This window comes from Elgaria multicarinata, chromosome 4 (assembly GCF_023053635.1).
Source record: "Elgaria multicarinata webbii isolate HBS135686 ecotype San Diego chromosome 4, rElgMul1.1.pri, whole genome shotgun sequence".
Classification (NCBI taxonomy): domain Eukaryota; kingdom Metazoa; phylum Chordata; class Lepidosauria; order Squamata; family Anguidae; genus Elgaria; species Elgaria multicarinata.
In genome coordinates, this window is record NC_086174.1 from 680,694 (window position 1) to 695,493 (window position 14,800).

Genomic DNA, 14,800 nt, shown 5'->3' on the forward strand with positions numbered 1-14,800 from the left:
TATCATTCTGTAAAGCACTGATGGAACAAGAGGGTATGGCGACGACGGCCACGGAAGGAGGGTGTTTCCACCTGAGATGCAAAGAAAGGACACACGCACAGAAGCAAAAGCACAGATGTTTTGGGATGTGTGGGTTTTTTGGGGTTTTTTTTTTAGAAAAAGGTGTGTTTATCATTATACCTATAGCTGAGTTTGACCATTATACAGCATATACATGAGGGGTGAACTGCATGGGAGACGTGCCCTCAGGGGCACCTTCCTCTCTGCCTCCACCCCACCCCCCACCCCTTCGTTCTTCCTGCTTCCATCTCTGCTAAAAGTGCTGCAAAGGCTTCCTCCTCCTCCTCCTCCTCCTCCTCCCCCTCCTCCTCCTCCTTCTCCTCCTCCCCCTCCTCCCAGACCTGGAGGTGATGGTTCCATGGGGTGGGAATCCAGGGGTCTGGCACTTCTGGGGCAGGCCTGTCATGGCTGGTCAGCAGCTCTGCAGTGGGCAAGGCTAGATGAGGCAGCCCCAGTGTGACAAAGCGTGAGCAAGGCACAAAGACGGGTCATTGTGGTGCAGTGAGGTGGCGGATGGTGGTGGTGACGGGGGGAGGGGGGGAGGGAAGAAAAAGTACTTTCTCTGGGGTAGGACAGACACAGATAAATAACAAACAAAAATACTCTCTCCCCTTCCCTTCAGGTCTGGAATGGCTCCTAGCTGATGCATTCCATTGATCTGGACAGCTGCACCCCCTCCCCCAACCCCTTTTACCCCAGGGCCCGGGAGGCAGAGCGTTGAGGCTGGCAGAAAGGGGCAGGTGTTGCCAGCAAGAGCACCGAGCAGGGTGGGAGCATCCGGCGCGGCACGGACCCCTCCCCACTCATGCCCTCCTGAGCTCAGCTGTCAGCCTAAACGCTGGGGTGGCAGAAGCACCAGATGTGTAGTGGCGGCAGCAGCGGCAGCAGCAGCAGCAGCTCAGAAGGGGAGGGCGGGGGCTGGGCTGGGCTGAAAGGTGGGTCCCTTGGTCCTCCCTGACCAGGCTGGGCTGGGGGCTGGCTTCCACCTGCCTCCAATCCCGGCCCAGCGACCCCCACCTAGACCCCAAACCCCTGCTCATAGAGCAGGGCTGCGCTGAAGACTGTCAGGGGCTCGTCCGGAGAATGGGCCAGCCGGCCAGACACCAGGTCCACACAGAGGGTCTCCTCAGCATCCATGGGCACAACAAGGGTGAAGACAGCCAGGGCCCCGGCGCTGGGCTGGCGCTCAGCCACAGGCGTGTTCTCCAGGCCTTCGGGCTGGTACCCGGCGGAGTCACTGCGGGCGATGGCCTGGTTGGAGCGGGACAGCACGGCCTCAATCTTCTCACCCCTGTGCCCGGTCAGGATGGCGCTGACCAGGTAGCGGCCAGAGACAGGCGCCGTGAAGATCCCTGGGGAGAGAAGAGGCACCGTAGGGCAGGAGAATCCCCAAGGCAGGGGTCAGGTTTCCCTCTGGCCCCGACTCACCGCCCAGCCCCCCAATCCAGGGTCCAGAGCTCCATGTAAGCGTAAAGGGGTGAATATCTGGGATGGGGGTCCTAACTTCACATTGGCACTTATGAGCTCGGAGTGGACGGTCGCTGGCCAGAACAGGGGTCACAGGTGGGAGTCATTCCTGCAGGCGGAGATGGCCACCCCGGCTCCTGTCAGAGATGGCTCGTCGCAGGGTTGGAGGCGGCCTCTGAATCGCAGTCAGCCATAGAGTCCTGCTTGCAGCCCTTCCAGAGGTATATGGCCGGCCACTGGACCACCGTGGGAAGCAGATGCTGGACTGGGTGGACCCGTGGCCTGATCCAGTGGCAGGGCTCTTCTGGTGTTCTTATGAGGATGCCCCCCCCCGAGCTCTGCCCTCCCCTCAGCCTATCCCCCACAACCACGCCCACCCCTGCTCACCACTGACCTGAGTCTGGGTCATAGCAATTGCCGTCATTCACCAGCACCCGGTCGAAGGCGATGGTGCCCGTCTCCACGTGCCACACTGCTGTCAGCGCTGCTGCAAAGGAGACTTTGGGCATCGTTCCAGCTGGACCTGGCAACCCTGCAGGAGGAGGGAGGCAGGTTAACGGAGGCCCTTTCTGCCACTTCCTCCCACCTTTTCTCATGGCCCCCTCCAGCCCCAGTTCTGCACACCACACTCAGGGAAAGAGAGAGAGAGAGAGAGAGAAATGCACCTTTCATTGGCTGACTAATCCATTTTAATCAGGGAGAAAAGTGATCATTGGTGGGCTGAGTCCTGAGCTCCCGCCCCCCTCATTTGGTTTGATTCTCTGGCAGGTTGATGCAAAAACAAAGTGCTTTGATACCATTGCTAGTCTGGAACTACAAGGGAACACCACTCCCCTCTCACTTTCACTGAGAAACACCTACCTTGAAGTTGCACATATGCTTAAAGGCAATTCATTATTTAATTGATTTATTATTACATTTCTAATCTACCCAATAACTTCTTTAGGTGGATCTGATCAAACAATTTAATCTGATTATCCATTGATTTGAAATGTAGCAGCCAGAACACTGGAGGTTTGGGGCTGACTACCAGGACACCCTCCCCCAACACCCACAATCCATACTTTGCCTGCAAGTATTTCTCATCTCTGCTCCAATATCTGTAAAAACTGCCCAGGCAGCGTCAGACAGGCAGCTCGAGTTAAAGGAAGCCAGATTCCAGCTGGACATCAGGAAAAACTTCCTGGCTGTTAGAGCAGTATGACAATGGAATCAGTTACCTGGGGAGGTTGTGGGCTCTCCCACACTAGAGACACATTCAAGAGGCAGCTGGACAAGCATCTGTCGGGGATGCTTTAGGGTGGATTCCTGCATTGAGCAGGGGGTTGGACTCGATGGCCTTGTAGGCCCCTTCCAACTCTGCTATTCTATGATTCTATGATTCTATGATATGGGGCGGAATACAGATGATGATGATGATACAGAGAAGAGAGGAAAGCCACTGCAAAGGGGCAAATCTCCCGGCACAGGGTACTCCGGTCCTGGGTCCCAGCCCAGGGGGCTGCGGAGGGACTGCCACACCTGCCGGGATTCTGCCGGGGCCTTGAGGTGCAGCCACTGCCAGTCCTCCGTACAGACAACACAGAGATAGATGGGGACATGGCCCTGATCCACGCAGGGCAGCTCCTCACATTCCCAGCCTCAAACCTTCCTCCCATGGCAGCTTTCCCATGCAGAGGACAGGAGTGACACCTGCTCCCCACCCGACCCCACCCGCTCCAGGCCATTACCTTGCTCTCCAGGGAGACCTGCAAGAGAAAAGGGAGGCTGATGAGCACCGGGGCGTCTCCGAAGGGCTGCTGGGGAAACTGTTCTGCCTCACATGGGGGATGGGTCTCCCTGACCCATGAGCCTCCAGGGAAGAAGGGGCTGGAATTGCTATGACGGGCAAAGTCTGGAAACAGCCCATTGGGAACCCAACCATTCTGCACACACCTGCAGAGATGAGCCAGCTCCTGGGGATGGGGATGCAGCCTCACCTGAACAGAGGTCCCTCCTCCCCCCCCTCACCCTCAGCTCAGCCCAGCCCCCCCCCCCGGCCCTCCGCATTGTGAAAGCCACAGCCTCGCTGCCATCTAAATTCCTAGGCAGAGCAGCAAACAGGGACCCTTCCCCCAGGACCTTCCCCTCTTCTTTGAGGAGAGGACACTGTGGACCCAAGAGTCCGGCTTGCTGCAGCTGATTATCCTCTGCCCGGGGGTGGCAGTGGAAGCAAGAGTGTGGTGGGTAATTATTTGGGAAGGCAGAAGGAGAATGGGATGGGTGGGTGGGTGTTGGGGCAAAATCGTTCTGAGCGGCCAGAGCCCCCAATTCTGCCTTCCTTCAGGGCCCACATGGTCTCACACCACTTTCCCAAACCATGGGTCATTTGGGAGGTTCCCAGCTCTGGTACCCTTCTCCCCCCGCCGCCAGGGCTGTGTCACTGGCAGGAAGCACGCTAAGCGAAATGTGCAAGGAGCGGTTCGTATTCCGGGGCCCTGGCTTGCCTTCGCCCCCTCCCCCCCACATCTGGGCAGTGGTGCTGGTCCTGGGCAGGAAAGCGCTTCTGCCTCCACGGCCCCTCCTGGGCGCGCGAGGCGTGGCAGGCCCGGGCCACGGACTATAACGCCAGGCAAACGCGGCCCGTGCAGCTCCTCACCTGGGGGACCCACAGAACCCGTCCTTCCGTCCTTGCCAGGGGGCCCCACGGGGCCTGGGAGCCCCGGCCGCCCCATTGGGCCTGCTCGGCCTGGGAGTCCTGGAGGCCCTGAAAGGCAGGAGGAAAAGGAGACGTTCCAGCCAGGGAGTGCGGGGGTGGGGTGGGGTGGGGCGGGGCGGGAGGCCTCCCCTCCCCCCTCCCCCCTCCACCCGCCGGGCCCGGTACCTGTGAAGTCCTGCAGCCCGAGGCGCTGCAGCTGGTCCTGCAGGCCGCGCAGCGAGCCGTTGAGGGTGTTGAGGCGGCCGTGCAGCGTGCCGAGCTGGCTGCCCTGGATCTTGTCCAGCAGGGCGCCGTGGTCGCGCAGCGTGCCGTTCACGTCGCGCAGGCAGCCCCAGAGGGCCGAGACGTGCTTGTCCAGCCCCTCCTTGATCTTGCGCAGGCTGCCGGCCACGCGGTCGAGCCGCTCGCAGGCGCCCTCCAGCTTGGCCAGGCGCTCGCCCAGGCCCCCGGAGGCCCGCCGGCAGTCGGCGGCCTCGACGCGCAGCGCGCCGCCGAAGTGCTGGATGTCGCGGCCCAGGCCCTGGAAGCGCTCCTCGCTGTGGTTCACGTGCTCCGCCACCTCCCGCTGCACGCTGTTGATCTCGGAGATGATGCGGTCCTTGGTGACGCCCAGCTGGCGCAGGTCCGTCTGGTGCTTCTCCACGCGGGCCTGCAGGCCGGCCAGCGTCTCGTTGAGCGAGCTGAAGCCCAGGATCACCTCGGAGAGCTCGCCCTGCAGCGACTGCAGGTGCACGCTGGAGCTGCCCCCGATCACGCTGAAGCCGTCCAGGGGCTGCTTGCCCGCCTCCCCCTCGGCCTCGGCCCCGGCCAGCCCCGGCAGCCTCCTGCTGCCTCCTGGCGCGCAGCCGGCGGCGCAGGCCTCCACCTGCTCCCGCAGCCCCGCGACCTCCGCCCGCAGGTCGGCGCAGGCCTGCCGGCAGGGCGGCTGCCGCGCCAGGCCGTCGAGGGCGTGCTCCAGCCTCTCCAGGCGCTGGCGGGTGCGGTTGGCCTGCAGCTCCGGCGGCCCCGCGCTGGCCGAGAGGCCCGCCAGCCGGTTCTCCAGCTCGCCCACGTCCCCGGCCAGCTTGCTCAGGGCTTCGCCGTGGGCGCCCACCAGGCCGTGCAGGCCACGCAGCTTCCCGGACACGTCGAGCTGGTGGAGGCTGGAGCCCAGCAGGCGCAGCTGGCCCTCGTTGTCGAGCACGCGCCGCTCCAGGTCGCTCAGGATGGCGCTGATCCGCGAGTGCTGGTTGCCGCCGCCGCCGCCGCCGCCGGGCGGGCTGCAGACCTGCGTGCAGGCGTGCACGGCCCCGCGCACCCGCTCCAGCGCGCCCTGCTGCTGCAGGCTGCTGTCCTTGAGGCCGCCCACGTCCCGCGACAGGTTGGCCAGCGCGCGGTGCACCTGGCTCTGGAAGTCGTTGAGGCGGGAGAAGGCGAAGTCGAGCTGCCCCTCGGCCCGGCGCAGCCGCCCGTCGGCGCCGTCCAGCATGACCTGCAGGTCCGCCAGGTGCTCCTCCAGGCTGCGCTGCGTGGTGTTCACGCGGCTCTCCATCTCCGCCATGCGCCGGTCCAGGGGCGAGGAGGAGGAGGGCGGCGGCAGCGAGGGCGCCTCCCGGCCGCCCCAGGGCGGATGCTCGTGCAGCTGCGCCACGGCGCCCGCCACGGCGTCCAGGCGGCGCTCCAGCGCGGCCACGCGGCTCTCCAGCTGCGGGCAGCAGTCCCGGCCCGGCTGCTCGGCGGCCAGGCGGCTCACGTGCTGCTGCAGGGCGTCCACGGCGTCGCGGGTCCGCTGGCCCGCCGTGGCCACCAGCTTCTCGAGGGCCCGCAGGCGGTCGCGCTCCTCGGCCTGCTGCTGCCGCAGCCCGTCCACCCCGGCCAAGCAGGAGGCGCACGAGCCCTGCAAGCGCCGCTCCACCTCGCGCAGCACCTCGCCGCGGACGTCGCCCCCCGCGACGCCGCCGCCGCCCGCGCCCTGCCCGCCGCCGTTCTCCTGGCTGGAGATGCGGTTGTCGAGGCGCTCCAGGTGGCGCTGGATCTCGCTGAGGGTCTCCTTCATCTCCGGGTTGGCGGCGGCGTCCGCGGGCTGCTTGCCGTTCAGGGAGGCCTCGACGGCGCGGCGCACGTCCTCGGTGAGCTTGGCGTGGCTGGCGCGCGTGGAGGACTGCAGCTCGTGCAGCTGCTTGCTCAGGCTCTGCACCTGCTCTTCCAGCTGCTGCACCTTCTCCGCGTCCCTCGACCCTGCCGAGACGGGAAAGAGGGGGCACGCGTCGGCACGCTTTCTCCGGGCCTTGGCCAGGGATCCAAGGTCCCACCCACCCTAGAGGCCTTCAATTGGCAGCTGGGCAGCCGCCTGTCAGGGATGCTGTAGGGTGGATTCCTGCGTTGAGCAGGGGGTTGGACTCGATGGCCTCGTAGGCCCCTTCCAACTCTACGATTCTATGATTGTGCTCAACCTGAGCTGCTGGACAGCTGCACGCAGAGGTCTGACAACTCGGCTTTGAAGCTGCTCAGGTAGGAAATGCCTAGATTAGACTGACAGGATCTTCACCTGGGCAGCAGAGCCTGGAGGTGCGCTGGTCTCCCTTATTTATTTATTTATTTATTTATTAAATTTATATACTGCCCCATAGCCGAAGCTCTCTGGGCGGTTTACAAAAGTTACAAACTTGCCTCGGCTGCACTTGCTTGTTGCCTACAGGGAGGGCTTCGCTGCTCTCCAAGGGCACAGTGAGGCGTGCCAGGGCTTCTTCTCACCACAGATCAAGTAACAGGGATTGGGGCCAGAGAATGGTGCCGTTGGGTTTGGCCAGTGGCCATCCCCTGGGGCTTGCCACCACCATCTGGTCCTCAGAGGTGCGTTGTCTCTGCCTGGCAAATCCCTGTGGATCTCTGTCCTCTCTGTGGACACCTCACTTTCCTCCCCAAAGTCAGCATTCACAGCTGCACTGAGGAGCTTGGCTCTCCCAAGAACTGGCCCTCGTGCGCTCCTCGTCAAAGATGGGCAGTGGCAAAGGGGGCAGCAGGGCTTCTGTTGCCTGCAGAAGAGGGGATTCTGGCAAGTGCAGCCATGAGAGAAGTCCCCCCCCCCAGCACTAAATTCCCCTCTTCCTCTAATGCAATAAATAAATAAAGCAATAAATAAATAAAGATTCAGGGCTTCCCCCAAGCCACACAGCCCACCACTTCACGCAGCTTTACACATACAAATCTATGGTGTCACCATGCTTAGAATACTGTGTACAGTTCTGGTCACCACACCTAAAAAAGGATATTATAGAGCCGGAAAAAGTGCAGAAAAGGGCAACTGAAATGATGAAGGGGCTGGAGCATCTTCCCTGTGAGGGAAGGTTACATCAACTGGGATTGTTTAGCTTGGGGAAAAAGGAGGCTAAGGGGAGACATGATAGAGGTGGACAAAATCATGCCTGGTGTGGAGAATGTGGACAGGGAGACATTTTCTCCCTCTCTCAAAATACTAGAACCCAACGGAGTCATCCCATGAAGCTGATGGGTGGGAGATTCAGGACAAATAAAAGGAAGGACTTCTTCATACAGCACAGAGTTGAACTAGGGCACTGGCTACCACAAGATGTGGTGATAGCCACCAACTTGGATGGCTTTAAAAGGGGGTTGGATCAATTCCTGGAGGCGAAGGCTATCCGTGGCTACTAGCCCTGATGGTTGTATGCTACCTCCAGTATTCGAGGCAGTAAGGATGTGTGCACCAGTTGCTGGGGAACATGGGTGGGAGGGTGCTGTTGCACCATGTCCTGCCTTGTTGGTCCCTGGCTGATGGATGGATGGACTAGAGTTCTGGACTAGATGGACCCTTGGTCTGATTCAGCATCAGGGCACTTCCTATGCTATTAAGGACACAGTGGACAGGGAATCTGGGAAGGGGGTACTGGAACAACTGGTGTGCTGGACACAGAGCAGCTGCCAAAGGCTTAAACACCAAGACACCAGAGTGCCAGCTGCAGCCCTGAGCCCCCCCTCTCCACACACACCACTGCTGGGCCATGCATAGGGCTTCTCCGCTGGGCTGGCCTTGTGGCAGGAGGGAAGGGGAGCAGAGCGGGAGGGAGGGAGGGGCCAGAGCCCAAGGGGCATGGGGTAACCCAGGGGGGCTGCAGAGATGCCAGTTGCTGGGGAACATGTTCCGCTCCTGCCCGCCTTCTGGATTTCCCATTGGGGCATCTGGCTGGCTAGTGTGGGAACAGAGCGCAGGGCGGGGGAGCTGCCTTGAGTCTGATGCAGCTTCAGGGCTCCTCTGGTTTCCCTGTGTGGCGTGGTCATGGCTGGGGGCAGCATCTCTCCCTTCGCCGCCGTGCAGGTACCTTCTCCGCCAAGGCCGCTGAGCGTGTTGCTAAAGCCGGACAGGTTGGGGCGGGCCGGCTGAGGTCGTGGCCGGGTGGTGGTCAGCGCCACGCCCCCTTCAGCACAGTCGTCACCTGAGAAGCCAGGGCAGCAGCGCCACTCCATGTCCGACACTGTCTTGTGGGCCACCTTGTAGCGCGGGCGCACAAAACTCCGGTACCTGCCAGTGGGAAAGACAGAAGGAGCCGCAGCTGGGACTTGTGCATGGAGGAAGGCGTGGGCGGTGGGCGGTGGGCGGTGGGCTGCGTCTGGGCCAGCCGGCACTCCTTGGGCTGCGTTTCCCTCTGGGCCTTGAAGGTGAGGCAGGGGTCCATCCCTCTCAGCATCCATCTCTCCCCCTTCTCCCCCGCCCCCAGCCTGGGCCCACCACAGCGGGAGCTCTGGGGAAGCAGCCTGGAGCACCAAGACAGCTTGGCCAGGTGTTGCCCTACCACCACCCTCCTCACAGGCCAGTTGCTGCGTCCCCTTGCAGTTGTGGGCTTCCCCACCAGGGGGCAGCCGATCCCTTCCCGTGCGCCTGGCCCATCCCACGCTGGCAGCTCTTGTTGGCGCCAGGGCCGGTGCGTTTCCCTGATGGGCTGGGCACGCGCCAGGCGGCAGCCACAGGCATCCGGCCTCTCCCCCCATCTGCCCATGGAGGCCGTGACCCTGTGCTCCACCCAGCCAGAGATGCCCACAGCAGGGCATGCAGCTGCCGCTGTCCCTGGCTCTCCCCCCCCCCCGCCCCGCCCCGCCCCAGGGCCCTCAATCCCAGCCCCCATTCCACTTGCCCTGCAGGGCCTATTGAGATGTTACGGGACAACATCAGCCACCACCACCCCTCTTGCTTGTCTGCCCCACACTCACGTGATGACATGGGGGCACTGGAGTTGCCCCCAGACACATGGCTGGTAGTCCGGCTTCACGTAGGTGCTGACGCCATCCTCCACCACACAGCTCACGCTGCGCGTTACCACGTAGGCGCACCAGTTCCTGCAAGGAAGCAGTTGCAGGGGGGCGGGGTGAGAAGGAGTGCTGGGGGGAGGGGCTGGCCACTGCTGAACCCCTTTGCCTGCCCAGCCTCTCTTGCACCCAGTAGGACTTGAGCCAGGGTCCTTCCTGCATCCAGACCGTCCCGCGTCCAGAGGTGCCACAAGGCTAGACTAAGGATGCAGCCCGGGGAACAAAATGCTCAGAGGGAAGCCATAGCTTCACCCCCAAGTGAAGCGGCTGCCCAGAGAGCTTCGGCTATGGGGCAGTATATAAATGCAATAAATAAATAAATAAGCAGGTGCAGAGTGCAATCCCCACCTGCCCCAAGTGACCAGAGGGAAATTGCCCCATTCTTTTGGGATGCAGGGATTGAACTTCCAGGTTAGAGGACGAGGCCTTGAGGCAGGCTTGAAAGCCAGCGCCTTTTCCTAGAAATGAAATTGCAGCTGCTCAGGCCAGGGTTCAAGGGAGGGCAGCCAGAGGCAGCTGCAGCCACAAAACACTGGTGCAAGTGTTGGACTGGGGAGACCCGGGTTGTGGTCCTCACGTGGCCATGGAAGCTCACTGGGTGCCTTTGGGGCCACTCACAGACTCTCAGCCTAACCTGCTTCACATGGTGGCTGTTGCGAGGATAAAATGGGGAGGAGGATGGATCCTGCCTTGGGTGAAAGGTGGGATAGAAATGGATCACCAACACTTCACCCATCCTCAGACTGTGTTTGTATCACATTTGGAGCCTAGGGAGCAGCTGGCCTCAGGACCTTCTCGCTGTGGGGCCGCATGCCACCCCCCCCGTGTCCTCCCCCTTTCTCGCCATATGACAAGGCAGCTTCCTCAGTAGGGCCACGTCCTGAAAAGGAGCCCTCAACCCACTTAAAATTGCTGCCCTCTGCTGCTCAGTAACAAGGCTGAGACACGGACACAGCTTAGATCTGTGGGATCCAGCGGATCTTAATTCCAAGCCTGTCGGTAGGCTGGAGACAGACAATGGCCAGGTTCAGATGATGGTTATAAGGGACTCAAGTTAAAGGAAGCCAGATTCCAGCTGGACATCAGGAAAAACTTCCTGACTGTTAGAGCAGTACGACAATGGAACCAGTGACCTAGGGAGGTTGTGGGCTCTCCCACACTAGAGGCCTTCAAGAGGCAGCTGGACAACCCTCTGTCAGGGATGCTTTCAGGTAGATTCCTGCGTTGAGCAGGGGGTTGGACTCGATGGCCTTGTAGGCCCCTTCCAACTCTGCTATTCTATGATTCTATGACCTATGGTGAGCCACACGCAACCCACAATCGGGGTTGTGTTATATGAACCTGGCGAGCGTGTGTTATGCGAAGGTTAAACAACCCTTGTGGGATCCTAAAACAGAAATGACACAAGCCGGGGTTGCATAGTCATATGGCAGCTGCACCTGCCTCGTGGCCTCCCGTGGTGTGAATAGCTCATGGTGGGTGGTTGTGTTGTGTGAAGGGCCCGATAATTTCTTTAAAGAGCTGAGGAGTGCTTGTTGCTTATGGTGTGAACCCTCTTCCCATGTTTGCCTCTCTGGTCAAGTCGGCCTGGATCCGGAAAGTCTTGTGATGTTTCTGAAACCTTGGTGGCGAGGGAGATGCTGTGACAGTTGGGTGGGAGGCTGCCGTCGCCCCCTGTCCTGCTTGTGCATTTCCTGTGTGAAAGTGGCCACTGTGTGAACAGACTGCTGGACTAGAGGGACGAGATCCAGCACCGTTCTTATGAGAGATGTCACGCTTTTGATGGCAGTGGGGGGGGGGAGAGAGGGGCTAGTTAGTCTCTGGCAGAAAGAACAGCAGAGTCTGGGGGTGGAGCCATTGGTTGTGGCAGGAGCATTTGTGGCCCACCACACACTACATTGGACTCTTGTCCACAGACGCGTCGGCCATAGTAGAACTGTTACTACTATGCAGCCTAACTGTTACTTCTAGTTTCCTAGGGAGGTTGTGGGCTCTCCCACACTAGAGGCCTTCAAGAGGCAGCTGGACAACCCTCTGTCAGGGATGCTTTAGGGTGGATTCCTGCATTGAGCAGGGGGTTGGACTCGACGGCCTTGTAGGTCCCTTCCAATAGTATTCTATGATTCTATGATTTGCTCATCTCATTTGTCCTCCTCCTATTATGATTATGATTATTCTACTACAAACTTCTGGCTTGCTTAGTGAAGGAGCTGCTGCAGGACGAAAAGGGTGCTTGGACCGTGGGAAATTCTGGAGGCCGTACAGAGTCATCAGATGGCAAATTCTGCAGCGAGGGCCCTGTGCCAGGTGGGGCCCAAAGCAACCTGCACTGAAAGGCCTGTCTGGAGCTGCTACCGAAGCCTGGTGCTCAGGTGAGGACAGCTGAGGGCTCGCTCAGCCACTCCAATGCCTGGGAGCAGCAGGAGCTGCGCTTGGGTCTCCCTGAGCAGCAGAGGAAATGGCACCCGCGCACCTCCGCCACTTCCTTCTCTTGGAGGGGATGTTGGAGGGGCTGATGGCAGTGCACTCTGCAAAGGGTGGTCAGAGCTCCATGGCCCCCTCCCTCCCAGCCCCAGTAGCAGCATCCGTTGGTCACGGCTGGGTGCTGGCACAACTGCGTCCCGGTTGCCTTTCATCTCTGCCTGGCTGGGTCCCAGCGGCCCAGGGACTTTTGATCAAGGAGGGGTGACCTGGCCAGGAGGACACCACCAGGGAGGGAGAGGCCTCTAGCCGCTCTTGGCGCTGGCTGGTCTGAGCAAGCAACAGGCTGCCCTGCAGCTGGTTAATCATTGCTGAGTTGCTCTTGTCACCTTTGCCATCAGCATAGAGGAACCCCCAGGCGTTTCACATTAGCCAGCCTCCCCCCACCCCAGCTCCAGAATGGTTTCCATATGCTGCCCTGAGCATGGACAGAGTGCCTTCTTTGCCCCACAGAGGGATCCCAAAGGATGGGGCTTCTCCTCAGAGGACGGGACTGTTTGAGGCCCTCATCAGCCCAGCCCAGCCTGGGCACTCCAGCTCTCTGCCTGCTCCGCCCTCTTCTCTGCTGCGATCTGCAGGGAGATCAAGGGGCAGGGCCCCGCTCCGTTGGGAGTTCCCGGCAGATGCCTAAAACTCATCGGTTTGGACAAGTTTCAGAGATCTGAGACAACGTGGTTTTTTCCCCTGTCTAGCAGCTATTTTAGGTTTACATTTGTGCGCTGACTGTGTGTTTTCGTAACGATTGTTGGATGGCCTCAACCGTCTTTGTTGTGAGCTGCTTGGGGGGCATGTGAGTGTTTCTTCTAACTACACACGGATTTTGTAATTCAGAAGCCCCCAAACCAGCCTACGAGGAAAAGCCTGGTCTGGGAAGAGCCCCCCCTCCTAGGTTATGCTGGGAAGCGCCCGGAATACTAAGAAGGGGTGGGTGGGAAGGAAGACAGCTTACACAGATAAGCCGAACTTTTGTGGCTGGACCACCCCTGCCTTCTGCTGAACCCATTTCTCCCCCCCCCCATCCCCAGCAATGCTGCTGCCGACCCCCCACTCTCTGCTGATCTGGCCACAAAACCTGGCTTGCAAAGTGCCCCCACTGCCCCCCCTCCAGCTGAGCTGCCTGTCTGGCTCCCCCAGGCCTGGCATCCTTCCAACTCCCAGCTTCCGCTCCCCTCGGCCTCCCCCACACCAGCAAGGAGGAGTCCAGAGGGCCTTGCTGAAAGTCCAGGGACCCCATTCCCCACTGCCCAGCCTCTTCCCCCCTCCCCCGCAAATGCAGACTCTGAAGCATCTCCATTTTGGGTCCTTGAGACGTCACAAATCTGTTGCAGCCTCATGAGGCCCAGAGTAAAACACACACACACACACACACACACACACACACACACACACACACACACACACACCGCAGTTCACACAGGCGCTAACAGCTCCTGGCACACCCACCCTGCCTCCGACACACACAAACAACCAGTCAGCCACCCCCACTCAGAAGGGGGGTGTTGAGGAAGGGGCGGGCAGCCATGGCAACTCCCACCTTCTCCTAGCAGAGATGCCCCCCCCCGGCAGGCCCGGAGACCCGTTGCTCCACAGCTATCCCAGCCCCTTCCCCACAAGGCCCATCATAAATTAATTAATCAACTAATTAAAACGTTGTTACATCGCCTATCCTCCTTTGTAGGAGCTCAGGGGACAGAAAACTTAGCAAAAATACAACCCAACCATGAATGAAACCCATTGAATGGTGGCTGGGCGGGGGTAGGTTTAAAACCGCCTTCATTCTTCAAGCTCAACTTCAGGGTTCAGCAATGCGGTTTCAAAAGTGCATGCATTCCAGCTAATTAGCATATGCAGATTAGCAACCGCCCAGAAGGGAGAGCTGCCCTGATGACAAAGTCCTCTGCCCTCCGTTTCCTCGCGGCCTCCTCTCCCCAGTCCTCTTCAACTGGGCCCCCAAGGCACAAGGGCAGCTGCCCACCCAGCCCAGCAGCCCAGTGGGCTCGTGGCTGGGTCCCCACGGCCTCAGGCCGAGAAAGGGCTCCACCCAGCCCATGCCTGCGGAGGCTTCCGGGGGCTCCTGAGATCCTGGCCGACGCCCTCGCCAATCACACCTCCTCCTTCTTTCTGGAGGCCCCACGTGGCTCGCTGCCTGCCCGCGCTGGCCCTGTGGCCGCTCACCGGGGGGGGGGGCGCACTCTCCCGCTTACCTGTGGCGGCTGGCCACCCGTGCGCCATTGGGTGCCTGCGAGGTGCCCTGGAGCTGCGTGAAGGGCAGGGCGGCCGCGGTGTACAGGCTGTACCTGGGGGGGTAGTTCATGCCCCCCGCCTGCCTGGCCACCAGGCCCCAGCAGAGGCAGAGCCACGCGAAGGCCACGGGGGGGGCCATGCCCGGTGCTCGTCCGTCTGTCCTGGGGGAGGGGGGCTGGTCAGCTGCGCATGGCTCGTGCGGCCGGGCCCCGAGAGCCGGGCCAGCGAGGGGGCCTGGAGCAAGAGCCCCGTGGCCTCCTCCGCCTCGCCTGCCTGCTTGCCTGCCTGCCTGCCTGCCTCCTGGCCCTCTCCCGAGCCGCCTTCGCCTGCAGGACGGCCGGGCGGACGCGGGGCTCTGCTCAGCGGCCCGCTCGCTCGCTCGCTCGCTCTTCACACACTGACAGCTTTGCAAACTTCCCAGCGCGGGCTGGCTCGCTCCCCCCGACTTCCTGCCTGACAGCCCTGGGCCCCAGCGCCCCGTTCCCCCCGCCGGCTGGCCGCCCCCATCCTGGGCTTCCCCGCTCCCTGCCCACCGCTGGCGCCCTCGCCCCT

The 14,800-nt window shown here is 61.1% G+C and overlaps 1 protein-coding gene across 1 annotated transcript; it reads right to left on the reverse strand.

Annotated features, from left to right (window-relative positions):
* Positions 1-449: 449 nt before the first annotated feature.
* EMILIN1 (elastin microfibril interfacer 1) lies at positions 450-14,508 on the reverse strand. Its single transcript, XM_063123675.1, has 8 exons — positions 14,209-14,508; positions 9,428-9,553; positions 8,542-8,741; positions 4,391-6,442; positions 4,166-4,273; positions 3,258-3,275; positions 1,922-2,059; positions 450-1,412 (listed from the first exon to the last, which is right to left on the reverse strand). Exons 1-8 carry the CDS (start codon positions 14,385-14,387, stop codon positions 1,078-1,080), a joined length of 3,156 nt encoding a protein of 1,051 aa, XP_062979745.1. The 5' UTR covers positions 14,388-14,508; the 3' UTR covers positions 450-1,077.
* Positions 14,509-14,800: the final 292 nt, after the last annotated feature.